The sequence below is a fragment of the Populus alba genome, chromosome 10, assembly GCF_005239225.2.
Source record: "Populus alba chromosome 10, ASM523922v2, whole genome shotgun sequence".
Lineage (NCBI taxonomy): Eukaryota > Viridiplantae > Streptophyta > Magnoliopsida > Malpighiales > Salicaceae > Populus > Populus alba.
The window spans coordinates 19,079,469-19,095,700 of record NC_133293.1 but is presented as its reverse complement, the minus strand read 5'-3'; the positions used below and the strand labels follow the sequence as shown (position 1 = coordinate 19,095,700).

The following is a 16,232-nucleotide window of genomic DNA, read 5'->3' as shown; positions in this document are numbered from 1 at the left end:
CATTGATAAACTTATTCCACGAAGGATTTTAATTCGAAAGATCCTATCTAAAATGTTATATTCATATCTTTAATGGGAATTGCTTATATCTAAAAAAAATATATCATATTGATCATAGACAGACATCCATATCAATCCCATCCGTCCATAACTCTCTTTAGAAATAAAAGGAAAGGGAAAAATAAAAGAAAAGGGAAAAAAAGAGAGCTTATGCTGCACCCATCCCATGCATCCACATTTTTTTTTATTTTTTGAGAAGTAATGCTTCCAATCTCTCTAGGAAACAACAAGAGCAGATCATTCTTTTTAGATGATGTCTCATCTGAACCAATTTTCGGGATAGATGCTGCATGCACTTGTTTCCGCTCAGTGCGCTCGCCGAACAACTCCAGCAAACAACTCATGCTCCCTGCAATAAGCCTTGACAGCTGAACTTTTTGTATACCTCAACACAAGTAGAGGTCTTCCGGGAGCAATGCCTGTAGCTGCTTGCAGGCTTGAAGTGCGATCCGCAGCACCGGGGAGCCATCTTCATGACCAGAGATGGAAAGGATATCATCATCATCTCTGTGTGAAATGCTATGAAAAACAACCATTTGAGCCATCTTTGGAGGATGTAGATTCCCGATGAACATCTTGGGCCATAGTATTACCATGCTAACTTGACCAGCTTCTCTTGCCTGCTATTTGTATTTTGTTAATTAGTTTATAGTGACAACGTCTGGTTTATATACCTGTACCTGGCTGGGAAATCAGAATCTCCTTGTTCCAGGCTGTGATTTATTCTATTAAGGCATCTTTATTTTCTATATTTACTGTTGTAACTGTTCTTCATGCGCAATCTGTTCTGTTGATCTGCCATAATTAAGCTCTGTCACATCCTCCTGTATTGCCATCTCCATGAAAGAAAATTGCCCGACCCCAACAAATAATAATAAATAAATAAAAACGGTAGCTGGGAATTCAAATTGACAACATTATTTACTATTTAACAATTAAGAGATTTTTCACGATTAATTGTTATGATTTCTGAAAATCTCGTGAATTTAATTACACTGACAACATGGAAGATATTTTATTCATTAAATTGTTTTATTCATGAATGTATTTGAGAATATAATAGTAATTGTTTTTTAAAATATATTTTTACTTAAAAATATATTAAAATAATAAATTTTTTTATTTTTAAAAAATTATTTTTCAGCACATCAAGACAATTTAATAATATAAAAAATTATTTTTTACATTTCCATCGCATTCAAATTTTTGATTAAAAAAATAATTAAACAAAAAATTAATTTTTTTAAAAACATGATTTCAATTATATTTTCAAACGGATACTTTTTTTTTTCTTAAACTTCTTTCCAGAGATAATCGTAGCTGTAATGTAATATTTTAATTTTTATAGATTCTGTATATATTGAATTGGGAATTGGACGAATTGCTTCTTTTTTTTTTTACAATAACAGTAGATTGGTTAGGCTGTGGACGCAACTTGTAGGCTAGGCCGCGCTGATTATTGTCTATATTGACGTGCAGGATCAGTCGGGTGCGCGCGCGCGGGGGGGTCTACATATTACTATTATTATTATTTTCAATGTTAGAAAATCAGTTTCATTCGTAGGAGTCCAAAGCCAAAAATTGATTTGTCACTGACAAATGTGAAAATGAACTGCCACTAGAAGCTAACGATGTAGACTGTCAGGGCACTTAGAAAACAAGAATCTGGGCTCGAGACAAAACATGAACTAAAAAGCGTTTTTATTTTTACGTTTTAAAAAACATTTTAATATATTTATATTAAAAAACATTAAATTTAATATATTTTCAAGTAAAAAATATTTTAAAAAATAAATATTACCTCAACAGGCTAAATGGGTAAGACTAGTTGTGGAGGAAGCTATGAAAAATGCATGGCAATCCGTTCCACCTGGTCTTTTAATTCTTATATATTCATTCCAGAATAGCTAGAAATGCAGTAAGCACTTGGAAAGCAAATAGCAGAACTATAAACTCAAAAGGGCAAAAATAATTTCCTTGTATTATTCCATAATCCTTCACACTGCAACAGGAGGGGATAAGTTCCACACATCATGCGATTGGCTACTTCCAAGTATAAAAATTCCAACTATTTATTCCAAATCATAATATAATAGGATAAAAAGAAAAATGAGACCCCAGGGGCAAGGAAACCAGAAGCTGTGCGTGAATAACTGCTGCGGAAAAATTCACTTGGTTCAGTTCTTTCTGGGAACTCCAAGCCTCTGTCGGAAATCTTCCTCCATGAGGGGAAGACCATCGCGCAGCTTGATCTTTGGTTCCCAGCCTAACAATTCTTTTGCTTTTGTGATGTCTGGCTTCCTCTGACGAGGATCATCTGGTGTGTTCTCCACTGATATGATCTTTACTTCAGGATTGATAAGCTGGCAGTGAACATGGTAAGGTTAATCAAAGAGCCAAATTTATGTAAGAAAAGTTTGATTTGAATAAAATGTTTTTTTCTGTTTTCAACTCATAGCCAGTAAACCCTACACGTGGAAAATACAACTCGCCATGATAAGGACTAAGAAGCAACGTGCCACAAAAAGAAAATAGACTAAGCCAGATTAACATCCAGTAGGAGATGGAGACAAATTGAAACTAACCTCCTTAACAGTCTCCGCAAGCTCGATCATGGTGAATTCACCTGAAATATCAAGCATTGGATTAATATGGGAAACAGTTTCCATTTTTTTCATGAAATACGTCATTGAAGAACACCAAGTGATTTGTTACAGAGCTTGAGGAATAACCTGGATTTCCAATATTGATGGGCCCAGTGTTCTCCCCTTCCATTAGTCGGATAAGGCCATCAACCTTCAAATATTTGATAATAAAGAATTTAGGGGAATACTAATGTTAAGACCCAATCAAGACAATTTAAATCGTCTACCATCATTTAAAGCACCGGACAATTTCTTGCTTACCATGTCAGACACGTAACAGAAACTCCGGGTTTGGGTTCCAGGTGCTTGAACAGTCAAAGGCTCGTTACTGCATAAATTCACAGAGCAATTGGCATTAAGTTGTAAAGCTGAAACAAGAATATAATTACCAACAGGCTTAACTGTTTCAAACAACTACAGGAGCTGTTGTTTTAACATCTTACCGGATGGCTTGGGCTATGAAATTGCTGACAACACGACCATCATCAATGTTCATTCTGGGTCCATAAGTGTTGAAAATTCTGGCAATTCTTATCTCTGCAGAGGAACAAATTTTATTTTAGATATTTTAGACATGGGAAAATCACAAAAAAAGAACGTCCTTCAAAAGCTATATACCTATCCCGTGCTGCCTATGATAATCAAACATCAAAGTTTCAGCCACTCTCTTTCCTTCGTCATAGCAGCTTCTGACTCCTGCAAAATTTTACAAACACATCGGCAAAAGTTAATGTACAATTTGCATTTTTCAAATAGAGAATGACAACAAAAATATTTTCCATGTAGTAAAATTCCAGACACTAAAGCTCTCCTGAAATTTAGTATATATGGCATCTTCAATCAAATAAACAGCTGGAAGAGAAGATTTCACATATTAAATGCTAAGAGCTCATCCCCTACCCCATACTAAGTTGCATGCTAGGATTTTATAAAAAGAAGGTTACGTAGTTGCATGGAAAACCTTTAAAGAGAGTTTTTTCACATATTATAAGTTAATAGAAATCTAAGAACAGTTAAACGCACCAATTGGGTTGACATTTCCCCAGTAGCTCTCATTCTGAGGATGGATGAGTGGATCTCCATAGACCTCAGAAGTTGAAGTAAGCAAAATCCTGTTTGTCAATTACTGAAGCATCAGTAACAGGGGATCATACATTATAAATAATTATTAACTAAGAGATAGCATAGTAGTCTCAAACCTTGCCCCAACTCGCTTGGCAAGTCCCAACATATTCAATGTCCCGATCACATTTGTCTTTATGGTCTGTCATGCGTAGCAATTTTACAGGTCAAATGGCAATGCAACGGTCAAAATCAGGGTAGCTCACAGTTAGAAGAACTTAAGAGAACTGCTTTCAGTAGAGAGGGAGGGAGGAGAGAAAAAAATATATAGAAAGGGAAAGGAGAATGATATACACATGCATACCTTTACAGGATTGTATTTGTAGAAGATTGGAGAAGCAGGGCAAGCAAGGTGATAAATTTGATCAACCTCAACTAGCAGTGGCTCAGTGACATCTGCACAAAAATAAAGCATCATCAACACGACCCTCAATTAATGGACAACAGAGAAAGTAAAACATTATCAACATGCATTGGCTTTGAACTGCCGGACGCATAACTCAAAATCAGCAGTACCATGACGAATGAGCTCAAATCTTGGATGACCAATCCATTTCTTTAGGTTGTCCTTTGAGCCAGTGAAATAATTATCCGCCACGATAACCTAAGAGGCATAATAAGCATTATTAGAATAGACCAACCATGAAATTCAAATGTTATTTACAAAAAAAATTTACATTCTATGCATGAGTGGAAATGCTTTCCCTTCTTTATTGGCTGAGCAACTGTATTTTCTTATTAAAGCAAAACACCCATAGCCAGATGATGAAAGCCTGTCAATCTTCAGATGATTTTGAAACAAAATGTGCTCACCTCATTCTTTTCATTTTCCATCAACCTGTCCACCAGGTGAGAGCCGATAAATCCAGCTCCTCCAGTTATCAAAATCCTCATATTAGACTGCCAACAAAAGGAAAAAGAAAATAATGAAGAATTTATTTCTGATAATACTACCAAACAATCACCCTCGAGCATAACCAAAAACAATCTCAAATAAGATCAGGTGCTAATGCATAAGTAAACGATCTGTAAAACAGAAATCATCTCATCTAAAGGGGGGGGGGGAGTAAATCCCAAATTGGGTATCAATATGTAGGTTGAAACAGATTTATCACGATTTGTGCCATTCAGGATCATGGATCGTACCAAATAGGAAGGAAAAAAAAGAGAGATCACGCCAATTAAAAATGAAAAAAGAACTGCCAAATAGTTATACCTGAAAGAACTTAGAAAATCTTAAAGGAGATGGAGTTGGTGGAGCTTTTGCTGCAGAATTGTGATCTCCATTCGATGCTTCCTTAGACATTCTTGTCCAATTTCTGAAAATCATGAAAATTGAAGGAAAAAAATCAATCCATCATAAATTGTATAAACAACCCAGAAACAAAACATTGCATAATCCTCACATTCATAAATAACCCACAAATCAAAAACCTTAAATTAAACCAGCCAACAAGTTTCAATTAAAAAAACATGATAATAAATCCAGTTCACCTGAGTGATGTGAAAAAATAGAGTCAAAATCTCAAACTTTTTTCGCTGCGAGTCATGAAACTCAAAGACTACAACTTTATATAAAGAACTCGATTGTAACCACAGTAGATTAAAAAATAGATGGTTAACAACTAATCATGATAATAAACACCCCAACAAACAGCACCAGCTAGTGAGAGAGAGAGAGAGGAGACGCATGAATTAAATGAGACTTCAGAAACACGAAATGTACAATGCTTCAAATCAACGAAAAACCATACCCCACCAGTTATTGAAAAAATAAAAAACAAAACTTCAGATCTGAATCTCAAAATCTCTAAATCCCATGACCATTTTTTTCCTGACGATCAAAAATCCCTATAAAAACGAATGGAAATTGAGATTTAATTACCACGCAGACTTTTGCTGCTGAAATAATTTGAGGGAAAAAATATTTTGTTGCAATATTTTGAAGGGATTTAAGGACAGCGGATGATGAAAGACAGGGCATATACTTATATAGTGTTCAAGGTTAGATTGAAATTTCGAGGAAGCGTGATTCGCGGTCGTTACTGGCCAGAGAGAAAGAGAACATGCTCTGTTACAATCGAAAGACTTTACTGTCTAATGACAGTAATGGTAACGACACGTCAGACCGAGTTTTCTTTTATTTTTTACTACAACCGTTACAACAACGTGGGGTAACTACGAGTACACTATTTATTTATCTTTTCGATATTCAATCCATGTTTATTATTTATTATTTAATAAAAAATAAAATATATATATATATTTATTTAATATATGCATTATCTCAAAAGGTTTATATTGTACCATATTCAAAATATAAATATATTAGATTGGATTTCCAGTCATATTTGATAATATTTATTTCAAATTAAATATCCTAATATATTCAATATTTATTTTCCAAGAAATAATACAACTGTTTTTTAAAAAAATATTCATTCAAGTTAGCTGAGATGATATTATCAAATTCAAATTAAATTGTAATCGCGACGGGTCTGGCCAGGTAAGGTAGCGTCTACAGTATGCGTGTGGTCACACAAGTGTTGACATTTCCTTGTGAGCTACCGGCACCGTGCATGGTTCCATTTCTTATCTCAAAAGAATAAACAAGCTTGAAGCGCCTTCTTTATCAAACCTGTAGATGATTGCAGAGTTCAAGACCGATCATTGTTTACTGTGCAAGGTGAGTGAGGAGTTGCATTTCCCAAGGATCTGATCTCCCTTGAATCCTCTCCGTTCTCCCGTAAACTGTGTTTAAGGAAGTTGAATCTGATGATATGGTGAAAATTCTAAAAGGTTTGGAGATTTTATCGAGATTTGGCTGTGGAAATACGTTTTTTACGACGGCGGTGCTTGTGGTTGAAGGGACCTAAACATTATTTTATTTTTGGTTTCTTACACGTAAAATCTACAGCGTTTTTTATTAATTCTTTAAGTTTGTAGGAGGATTTAGATGTTTTTTTTTTAAAAAAAAAAAGAATTCCAATTCTTTAAGTTTTTGTTAATTTTAGACGGGTTTTAGATCCTGAAACTCAATTTCACGTAGATGTTTGTTTTATGTGTGACAAGATTTGCTGTGATTGATTGCCGCTTGGTAGTTCTGGGAACTTACGGTCAACGTGATATTATAACGGTGATTCGGGGGCAAAAAAATCATAACACACGCTATATATATATATATAGCAGTCCTCTAATATTAACAAAAACTACTAGAGTTGAAAGTGGGACACCTTTTATATCAACCTCTTTTTTTATCAATTTTTTTTAAATTGCATCAATCTAATTATATAAAATTAAATTTTAAATTAAAAATATATATATATAACCTGCCCTAGATTTACAACAAATTAATTTTGGTTTGAAAGTTTATCTTATTATTTTTCACTTATGAGTTAAAGAAAGGCATTAAAAAAATATGTTTCATGCTAACAAATTTCACTTGATAAGTGTAATTCCATGGTCGTATGTTTTTTCCATAAACATGTTTTAAAAAAAGAGATAAAGTTTCATTTTATTTTTTTAAGTTTTGTTGATTTTGGTTTTCTTGTATGGTTTTAGGGTGCATTAAAATTGGCAGGTGAATTATAAAGACTTTCATGGTACTTGATATATATTTTTAAATGGAAATGAATTGATGAGTAGAGCTCGTGATTTTCCTACCACTACAAAGTAGTTAAAATTAAACTATTTAATAGGTAGTGCAGTGATAAGAGTTTAAGATTAAAAAATTTATTTTTTTTTATTTTAAATTTGAGTCATGTGATTGTTAATATAATAGTCACTAGAAACTTACATGATTGTTAATTTCAGGCTAATAAAATTAATTAAGATGAACATAAATTAACCTGGACACTTATATTAATAAAAAAAAATATTAAAGCTGAACATAGAAAGCTAACCTTCGAACACCTCACTTTCTATTTCTTACTTTTTAAAAATAAATTAAATAAAATTATAGTCTAGCCTACCACAACATAACATGAAAAGTAAACTAGTTTCAAAATACAAGATAATTTCAGTAATTTAAAATATAATTTTTTAAACAAGAGAGGATGATGTCATGTTAAGAATTTAATAAAAGAAAATATAATAATAATTAGCTGCTAGCTAGTGGAGGGAGACTTTATAAAGCCATGGAGTGGTAATTTGTGTTTGATACCATGAAATTGGTTATTTTTTAAAAGTATATTTTATTTAAAAATATATTAAAATAATTTTTAAATTTATTTTTGATATTATAGTATTAAAATAATTTTAAACAATTATTTTTTTTAATTTTAGCCAATTTTCATCTAGTCGGGGAGCTGAAAAAACCGAGTTAATTGAACTAATTTTCGAAATCCTTACTTCATGAACAGTAACATAAATTGTCAAATTTGATGTCAATCACAATCACCTTGGGCTTTCACGGGGCTTTTCATAAGAATGGGCCATTAAACCCATATGACACAAACGACCTATAGTCAAAACCCCATTGCCTTGCATGCATTCCAAAGCTGCCGCTGCTGCGAAAAACTGAGAGATCGCGAGAAAGAGACGGAGTCGAAGAGACCAGGAGAGAGAGCAATAACTCCCATCGTTTGAGATTCAGACACACTGTCTTGGCCTCCTCGCTTCAGATCAGCTGAAAAGGTATGTCATGTAATTTTCTCTTCTGTTTTCGACTACCGGTTTCTGCAACCGCAGTAGAGATCGTAGATCTATATGTTCCTGTTTAGTCATAACAAGTAATTGCATCGAAGTTAGCCTTTTCTTCCTTTTATTGTTTGAAATTTTATTGTGCTGCTGTATTTACATGATTTTGCCCGGAGGAGAATACGACTGGTACAGAGATCATTAAACACTGATTAATAATTCAAACAGGGAGAATAAAAAATCACAAGCGATCGCATAGCGGAGTGGATATGGCGTTAGACTTCCGGATCTAAAGGTCGTGGGTTCGAATCCCACTGCTATCGCATTCTTTCCCTTCATATTTTTTTATCCACTAATTTTTTTTCCGGGTCCGTGAATGTTTTTTGATCATGAATTCTGGAGTGCTCCCGTAATGGGAAATTGCATTTGATTGCGTGAAATTAGTAGCCGGTTGTAGAAAATTACAATTTGTTTGACTGTAGTTTGCATCTCATGCATTGTTCTACGGAAATGGTAAATGCCGCTTGAGTTTGTTTCGGTTAGCATTGTTTGTGAAAGGGTTTGCAGTGATGTCACTGTGAGTTTGATGTTTGAAACTAGCTGATTCGATACATCCTTGGAGCATCTTCATTAAGATATATTGGTCCTATTTAGCTGCACTGTCTGCTTAGACGGGGCCGTTTGGTACTGCGGTCCAAACGGCTTTTTGCCTAATTTCAATTTTTTTTTTTTTTTTTTTTTTTTTTACTAAAATTGAGTTCGGTTTGTACTTTCTGGATCGTTTTGATGTGCTGATATCAAAAATGATTTTTAAAAAATAAAAAAACATTATTGGCATACTTTTCGGCACGAAAAGCTATTTGAAAAGCAACAGCTACCACACTCCCAAACACCCTCTAAGAAACATGGAATAGGTGCTGATTTTTGGAGGCAATGCCTCCACAGAAACATGGAATAATTGTGTCATAGTTAATCTAAGAAATTAAACAATACATACATTTGAATCAAAGAAGCTGATAAATTTGGTTTCGGGTTGCAAGCAAATTACACCGAGTATCAGAAACCTTCTTTAGTTAAACAGAAAGAATGTCAAACGCATTCATCAAGGTTGCAGTAAACTGATAAGAACTGTGTCATGTTACCAAATAGGCCTAGTTAGTGATGATATTGACGGGGTTTGATTACCAGCTGCCAATTTTGATCTGCAGAGCATAATTGAATGGAGTAAAGTGATGACTGTGTCATTTGTGTGTACATGTTTGTACTGGTTTTCTTTGTATAGATTGCTTTCCATCTTGTTTATCACATGCTTGCATTTCTGGGATTGCTAAGATGTCGACAGGGAATATGATCATCTAAATGGATCTTTAAAGACCTTGATTACAGGGAGGGAATGGAAACAGTGAATGCTACAGGGTTTTGAACTTAATGTCCTTGAGGTTGTCAACCTTGTGACCATAGTATAAAGAGCTTTTTGTGCAAGTCGGATAAAATCACAGACCTGTTGTTACAAACTTTGTTGTGTTGCTGATACATTTGGCTTTTATTTGTGCTTCTGCAGATGTTTGATGATCAAGATCTGGGTTTTTTTGCCAATTTTCTTGGCATTTTTATATTTGTTCTGGTGATCGCTTACCATTATGTGATGGCTGACCCAAAATATGAAGGCAACTGAGACTAGCGTGGAACACCCAAACAAGAGTCTTCATGATAGTCAAACTGTGTCAATTTTAACTTAACCACGATGAAAGCCTTGAATAGATTGCCTCCATTCCTTGAGCTTTTGAATTTCTTTTTAAGGTTCTAGAATATATAGAATGTGTTCTTTACACTGTTGGATAATGTTATGCGATTGATGTGCAACAGTTTACCCTGGTCAGTATGAACAAAATTCGCATCCTCCATTTAAGAGGTTTCATTGGATAGGGAGAGTGCTCGGGAGGACATTCCAGTAAAATGGGTTAATGATAGTTGCTAACTGCAGTCGTCAATTTTCGTAAAAAATTAGTTTAAAATTGAAGTGACTCCATTTTAATTGTTTTTTATTGGACGAGGCTTGTAACTGGCCATGGTGCGGCAACAGATAATCTTCCATAGCTCATAAGAAGATAGTATATATTTTTTCTTTTCATGTACACAAAAAAAAGGTATTATAAAAAAATAACGAGGAAGTCACTACACAAAAAATTACTAGATTAATTCTTGTTTATCTATTGACAAACGCAACACATAGCACCAAAAAAAAAAAAAAACATAGCAAATATAATATTTTTAAGTAATGCTAGAGGGTTACGAAAATTTAAACAGGGTAATTTCCAATATTCTTTCTAAAATATTATAAAATTATAGTAATCATCTAAAATCTTGAAAATAGTATAAAACCTCTTTTTATATACAAAACATCTTTAACAGTGAGGGAGTGATTAAAACAATATTAGGGGTATTTGGTATATAAAATAGGGTTTCTATAATATTCATTTAAATTTGAGTTTTTATATCATCTTCAAACTCTTGGATGATGATCATGATTTTATAATATTTTAAGAGGATTTTTATAATTTACTCCTTGTATTTCTAGATTATGTGACACTCGTATCAGATTTTTTAAAAAAAATATAAAATACAAATCTTATTAAGTTTAATGAAATAATAAATAAATAAAAGATCTCCCGATATAACTTGGTGCAATTATAACACTTCCTAACTTGTGGCTGTAGTTTAGTGGTGAGAATTCCACGTTGTGGCCGTGGAGACCTGGGCTCGAATCCCAGCAGCCACAGTCCTAGACTTTCATTAGGGTTAGTTTTGATGCATTTGTTAATGCATTTTCTTATCGAAACTCTGAAATTTTCCCTTATCATTAGGGTTAGTTTTGTGTTTTTACATATTTGATGCACATCATTCCGTATATCCAATTATGTTGCGCAATAAAATAACCTTTGCACCCTTCATGCTAGATGATTGAACTAGTCGGATTAAAGAGTGTTTTTGCCTTTTTTTTTTTTTTGTAATCAATAAATACCGATGAGGTTAGTTAAGTATTTCACAAATATAAAAAAGAGAGAGAGAGATGAAAACAATGACGCTTCAACAACTTCATTGTTTTTAAATGACATGTGTAGTTAAAGTAGTAGAAAAGATTGTTCCGGAGCCTCATCATTTCTTCTCAATGTTTATTCCTAAATATATGGTGCATGCACCGATAAGATCTTTAGTTTATCATGGGCAGCCAATTCTTTCTTTCTTCTTCTTTCTTTCCTCCCTTTTCATTGGCTTTTGTGCCCTCCCATCTAGTTTTTCATGTTAGCCCCTAAACTTTTATTTCATTTTGATTTAGTCCCTTTACCTTTTGTTATATTTTTTTTAAAAAAATATTTAATTGAATTAGTTTATTTTGTTTTAATTTCATCCTTATTGAATCTTTTATTTTGTCAAATTTGATCTTTGATTTTTTAATTGTTATTTTTTATAGGCTAAGATATTTTTTAGAATTGCATCTATTTTAAAAATTAACTTGGTTTCATGAGATTTTTCTAGGAGTGCTTTGGTTTTTTTATCATTTTAAAAGCTAATGCTTTCTTTATTTTACCCTTTAATATTTATTTAATTGGAGATTGAGTTTTTTTTTTTTTTCATGCTTTCTATTACCTTGGATTTATTATAATTTTTTTTTTATTTAATTAGGCTACCTAAGGTTTTTTTACTTGTTATTCTTTGTTATGTTTTTTTTTTAAATAAATTTTATTCTTTAATTAAATAGAATTGATTTATTTAATATAGACAAACACTCACTTCATTTTTTTTTTGTGTTGAATTATGTCAACAATAGAATGATAGTGGGTTTCCAATATCGTTGGCTCATTTGTTTTGGTTGATTGTTGCTAGATGTTTTTTTTATGGCTCACATGTTATCACTGCATGTAGTTTAAATCAGATCATTATACTACTTGTTTTTATTGAATTCAATCGAGCTAATGACTCCAATATCAATTTCTTCTTCTTCTATTTTAAATTTTATTATTAGAAAACACGTTAACAACACTAGAATAATAAAAACTTGATCCGACCCGCAACATGGCGTCATTGACAAACATGTGACCCCCTAACTTAAGCCAAAATTGTGCTTAGTTGTGGTTTTTTTTTTTGAGTTTTTGTTTTTAGGATTGATGATTGCTTATTTTCAGGCTATAAATGGTTATTTGATTTATCATTAATATGTTGGTTAAAATGGAATGCGATGTCCCAATGATGCTATATATCAAGTTTTTTTTGAAATTTTAAGGAAACTAAATTTTTTATTTAGTCCAGTTTCTATAAATTTTGCTATTGTGCTCTTGAGCACTAGCACCTTTAAGGATATGTTTTAACAGTAGTGCTTCAAAAACTGAAGGGAGTTGGTGGGCAACTATATGCTCTCAGTGGCACCTTCGGTCAAACAGAGAGAATTAACCTTGGTATTGCTAGTTTTGGCCGTGTTGCTGACGCATTTTGCTTTTATCTATGCCTCCACAAATGTTTGGTGATCTAGGATTTTTGCTAATTTTATTATTATTTTGATTTTTTTATTATTAATATGAATGTACATGTTAGTTTATGCATATCTCAACTAATTTTACGAGTTTTGAAGCTAACAAACATGTAAATTTTCAGTGAATTTAAGAGAATTCAAACTTATAATCATTAAAAAACAAACTTAAAAATTGATCACTTTTCTCCTTATTGCTTGCCTTATTGCTTGCCTTTTTGTGATGCTTAACCCAAAATATGAATGCGACTGAAGTTGGTGGTGCCGTACACCCATTTAAGGGTCCAAACGATAGTCAAACAGAGTCAATTTGTCCAGTTGGATCACCATGAAAGTTTTAAATAGACTTTTCAGAGAATTCTTTAATGCTTCAAACTTGTTTAAGATTTTAGAATATGAAATGTGTTGTTAGTGGAAAGGACAATGGCCCTTCGTGGAGAAAACCGATTGCTCCGCCATGCTGGATGTCTCCATGTGCTAAATATCCCTTATTTAACCCTCATTGGTGACAAAATCTGCATCGTCTTTGGCTATCATGCTTCATTGGCCGAGGAGGGTTTCTCTCATGAGGTCTGGCCAGTAAAAAGGGTCTGCAACAGTTACCAATTGTACTTGTAAATCTTCTTAAAATTAGATGGCTCTTGACGGCAGGTGATTGGCTACTCTTCCAAGTGAATGCCCATTTTGTTATATATTTTTTTCAAAAAATCTCAATTTATTCTAAGCAGCACTAAAGCTTTCAATACCCATGGGGATCTTGATCTCCTCCTCCTCCTCCTAGTGATTGCAGATGTCACTGAGAATGTTTGCATGAGGATGTTTTCTTCAGCCAAGGCTTTTAAAAAGTTAATTTTTTCTTGGTTTTTTTTAGTTATTTTTTAATATTAAAAATAAATTTTAAAAAATAAATTTTCAAGTATTTTCAAAAGAAATAATCTCTATCATATATATAAAACAAAATAATAGACCATTCGAATGGGGATCGTGAAATGCTGTCCAAAATTTGAACAAGATGATTGATGAGATAGAGAAAAAAACAAAAACAATGCCCGGAAATCACATGCCATGACGGGAAAAAAAAGGACATGAAAAGAAATCCGAGTGGTCGTACACTACGCGCTCAGCTCAGGCTCCTGACAAAAACCTTATTGAAATAGAAAATAAAATTAGCGAGGAATCCAATAATACACAAACCCATGTACACAGTACTTAATGTACTATAGAACATCATCATCTCTGCCACAAACATAAACATCAAAGGCAGACAGACACGCAAATCAATCTCACACAGTAAAAACGTGAAATTGCTCACACGCTTACCCAAAATATTCCCTCATTGTCTGTCCAATCTTAATTAATCTCATACAGGATTAACCTAATCTACTATTAATCTAAACATAAAAACGAGAGCCGTTGATTATAAAACAAACCACCCGAAAACCAGAAAACAGGGACGAGGTGCCCAGAAACAAAAACCCGGCGAAACCCAAAACAATCGCTATATCTGATTGCACACAGAACGCTTTATTATCCGTACACGTGTCCTTCAGTGTCCTCGCCAGCTCCGTACCCGCGGTGTTCGCTGACAATAGCAGGTACGCAAACACCTGCACCACACACACACACCATCAAAACTCTCTCGCTAACTTCAATACGCACGCGAATACGTACGGACGGGCGGGCAGAGGGATACGAAAACGTGTACGTATGTATACCTGGTCGTGGCCGAAATCGAACCAGACTTGGCAGATTTCAGGGAAGAGCGTGGCATTTCTTGAGATTTCCCAGACGGAAGCAGCCATCTCGAATAGAGAGTATATGGCGACGATCGCATTCGCAGCGACTACGTATCTGTCAACATGTTTTAAATAATTTCAGGAAAGATTTTTTTTTTTTTAAAATCAACACTGTTCTTTTCAATACATGTAAAAATTGTCGGGGAAGTACTTGGGTCAAATGATAACAAATAAAAATCTCGAACAATTTTAAACTTTATCAATAAATTTCTGAAAAAGGCATAAAGCGGGAAGATATAATTTGAAAAATATAAAAAAAATTGAATTAAAAGCATAATTTTCAAACTTGAAGAAACACCCTTTTGATTCCTTGCATTTTCTTTCTGACGAACCAAACAGTAATTTACAGTAAATAATTGGACTTGGGAGGAAAAAAAAGAGTGAATTTTGTGATGTGTGTGTGTGTGTGTGTTTATATAGGTAGATACCTGAATGCGTCAAAATTGTACCAATGAAGGGAATCAGATCCTCTAGAGTTTGTGAGCATGAAAACAGCAGAGGCAAGCGAGAAGCAAAAGGCAGCGAATCGAAAAACAAGAATGAGTGAGTTGAATCGTTTCAGCTTCTGCACTGACACGGTGGATTGGAAGTGTTGCTGGGTGTCACCGCCGCTACGGTGGGGCTGTGGAGACCGCATGACTGCTGGTGGCACTGCTGGTAATTATTTCGCGGTTAAAGAAATAGGGAGGAAGGGGGGGAGAAGTCATGAGAGAGGAAAGGGGAGAAGAAGGTTGTTGTTAGGGATTGATTGCAAGGGAGGCACGGAGAAATTGAGGTGGGGATTGAGAGGAGGAGAGTTGTTGAAGTCACGAGACATGACATGGGGCTTCAATGTTTCATGGAGAGAAAGGATTGAGAGCAAGCTAACGTGAAAAGGGAAAAAATCCGAGCAATGTTTGGGGTTCTTTATGGATGAAGGGGCGATTAGAAGTTAGAAGAACAGTAGAGAGGGCGCCGATCGGGCTTTGAGGAGAGATTATTGATAGAGTTTTTGTTTGTTGATTTGGTTCGGACAAGGGAGAAAAAGACAGAGTGAGAATAGAATAATTTATTTATTTATTTAAAAAAGAAGAAGCACAGCAGCCAGACAGGAAGCAGGGAGTCAGAGTCTGCTTTAACTTTCTTTTTTCTTCTTTCCTGCGCAACAACATCTTTTCGTTTCAAAATCCTCGTTGCTTTTTTATCCTGCGCCCCTTGATCTACACCACGGCTAATTGCACTGTGAGTATACCAATTCTTAGTATTTCTTGTTCGAGTCTTCTGATCAAGTTTAGTTTTTTTTTTTTTTTTTTTGTCGAAATTCTTTGCCTCTGAGTACTAAATTATGATCTTGCCCTTTTATTTCTGGGAAGGAACCTTTCTTTCCTTTCGAATGAGTAAATATCTGAATTATCTTTGTATCGATCTAAGAGATAGGAAGAAGAGGGGAGCAATGTAATATGGGAG

The 16,232-nt window shown here is 34.1% G+C and overlaps 3 protein-coding genes and 2 non-coding genes across 7 annotated transcripts; 3 read left to right on the top strand and 2 right to left on the bottom strand.

Moving 5' to 3' along the window:
* Positions 1-2,014: 2,014 nt before the first annotated feature.
* Positions 2,015-5,926, bottom strand: LOC118059747 (UDP-glucuronic acid decarboxylase 6). 3 transcript variants are annotated; one of them, XM_035072704.2, is made up of 13 exons: positions 5,816-5,926; positions 5,044-5,146; positions 4,641-4,727; positions 4,344-4,431; positions 4,132-4,223; positions 3,905-3,969; positions 3,729-3,817; positions 3,324-3,401; positions 3,149-3,242; positions 2,967-3,033; positions 2,793-2,856; positions 2,646-2,686; positions 2,015-2,423 (listed from the first exon to the last, which is right to left on the bottom strand). In XM_035072704.2, the coding sequence occupies exons 2-13, from the start codon at positions 5,131-5,133 to the stop codon at positions 2,238-2,240; spliced, it is 1,041 nt and encodes a 346-aa protein (XP_034928595.1). In that variant the 5' UTR covers positions 5,134-5,146; positions 5,816-5,926; the 3' UTR covers positions 2,015-2,237. The 3 variants fall into 3 exon arrangements, with proteins under 3 accessions (XP_034928595.1, XP_034928593.1, XP_034928594.1); XM_035072702.2 differs by having other exon boundaries at positions 5,713-5,862; XM_035072703.2 differs by lacking the exon at positions 5,816-5,926 and adding an exon at positions 5,322-5,479.
* Positions 5,927-8,714: 2,788 nt separating this feature from the next.
* Positions 8,715-8,788, top strand: TRNAG-UCC (transfer RNA glycine (anticodon UCC)). The gene has a single exon. It is a non-coding gene; the product is annotated as a tRNA-Gly (tRNA).
* A 1,238-nt stretch (positions 8,789-10,026) lies between these two features.
* On the top strand, positions 10,027-10,356 carry LOC118059746 (dolichyl-diphosphooligosaccharide--protein glycosyltransferase subunit 4A). Its single transcript, XM_035072700.2, has one exon. It carries the CDS (start codon positions 10,027-10,029, stop codon positions 10,138-10,140), a length of 114 nt encoding a protein of 37 aa, XP_034928591.1. The 3' UTR covers positions 10,141-10,356.
* Positions 10,357-11,172: 816 nt separating this feature from the next.
* On the top strand, positions 11,173-11,244 carry TRNAH-GUG (transfer RNA histidin (anticodon GUG)). Its single transcript has one exon. It is a non-coding gene; the product is annotated as a tRNA-His (tRNA).
* A 2,880-nt stretch (positions 11,245-14,124) lies between these two features.
* Positions 14,125-15,801, bottom strand: LOC118059745 (CASP-like protein 4C2). The gene is made up of 3 exons (XM_035072699.2): positions 15,215-15,801; positions 14,706-14,841; positions 14,125-14,597 (listed from the first exon to the last, which is right to left on the bottom strand). The coding sequence occupies exons 1-3, from the start codon at positions 15,421-15,423 to the stop codon at positions 14,382-14,384; spliced, it is 561 nt and encodes a 186-aa protein (XP_034928590.1). The 5' UTR covers positions 15,424-15,801; the 3' UTR covers positions 14,125-14,381.
* Positions 15,802-16,232: the final 431 nt, after the last annotated feature.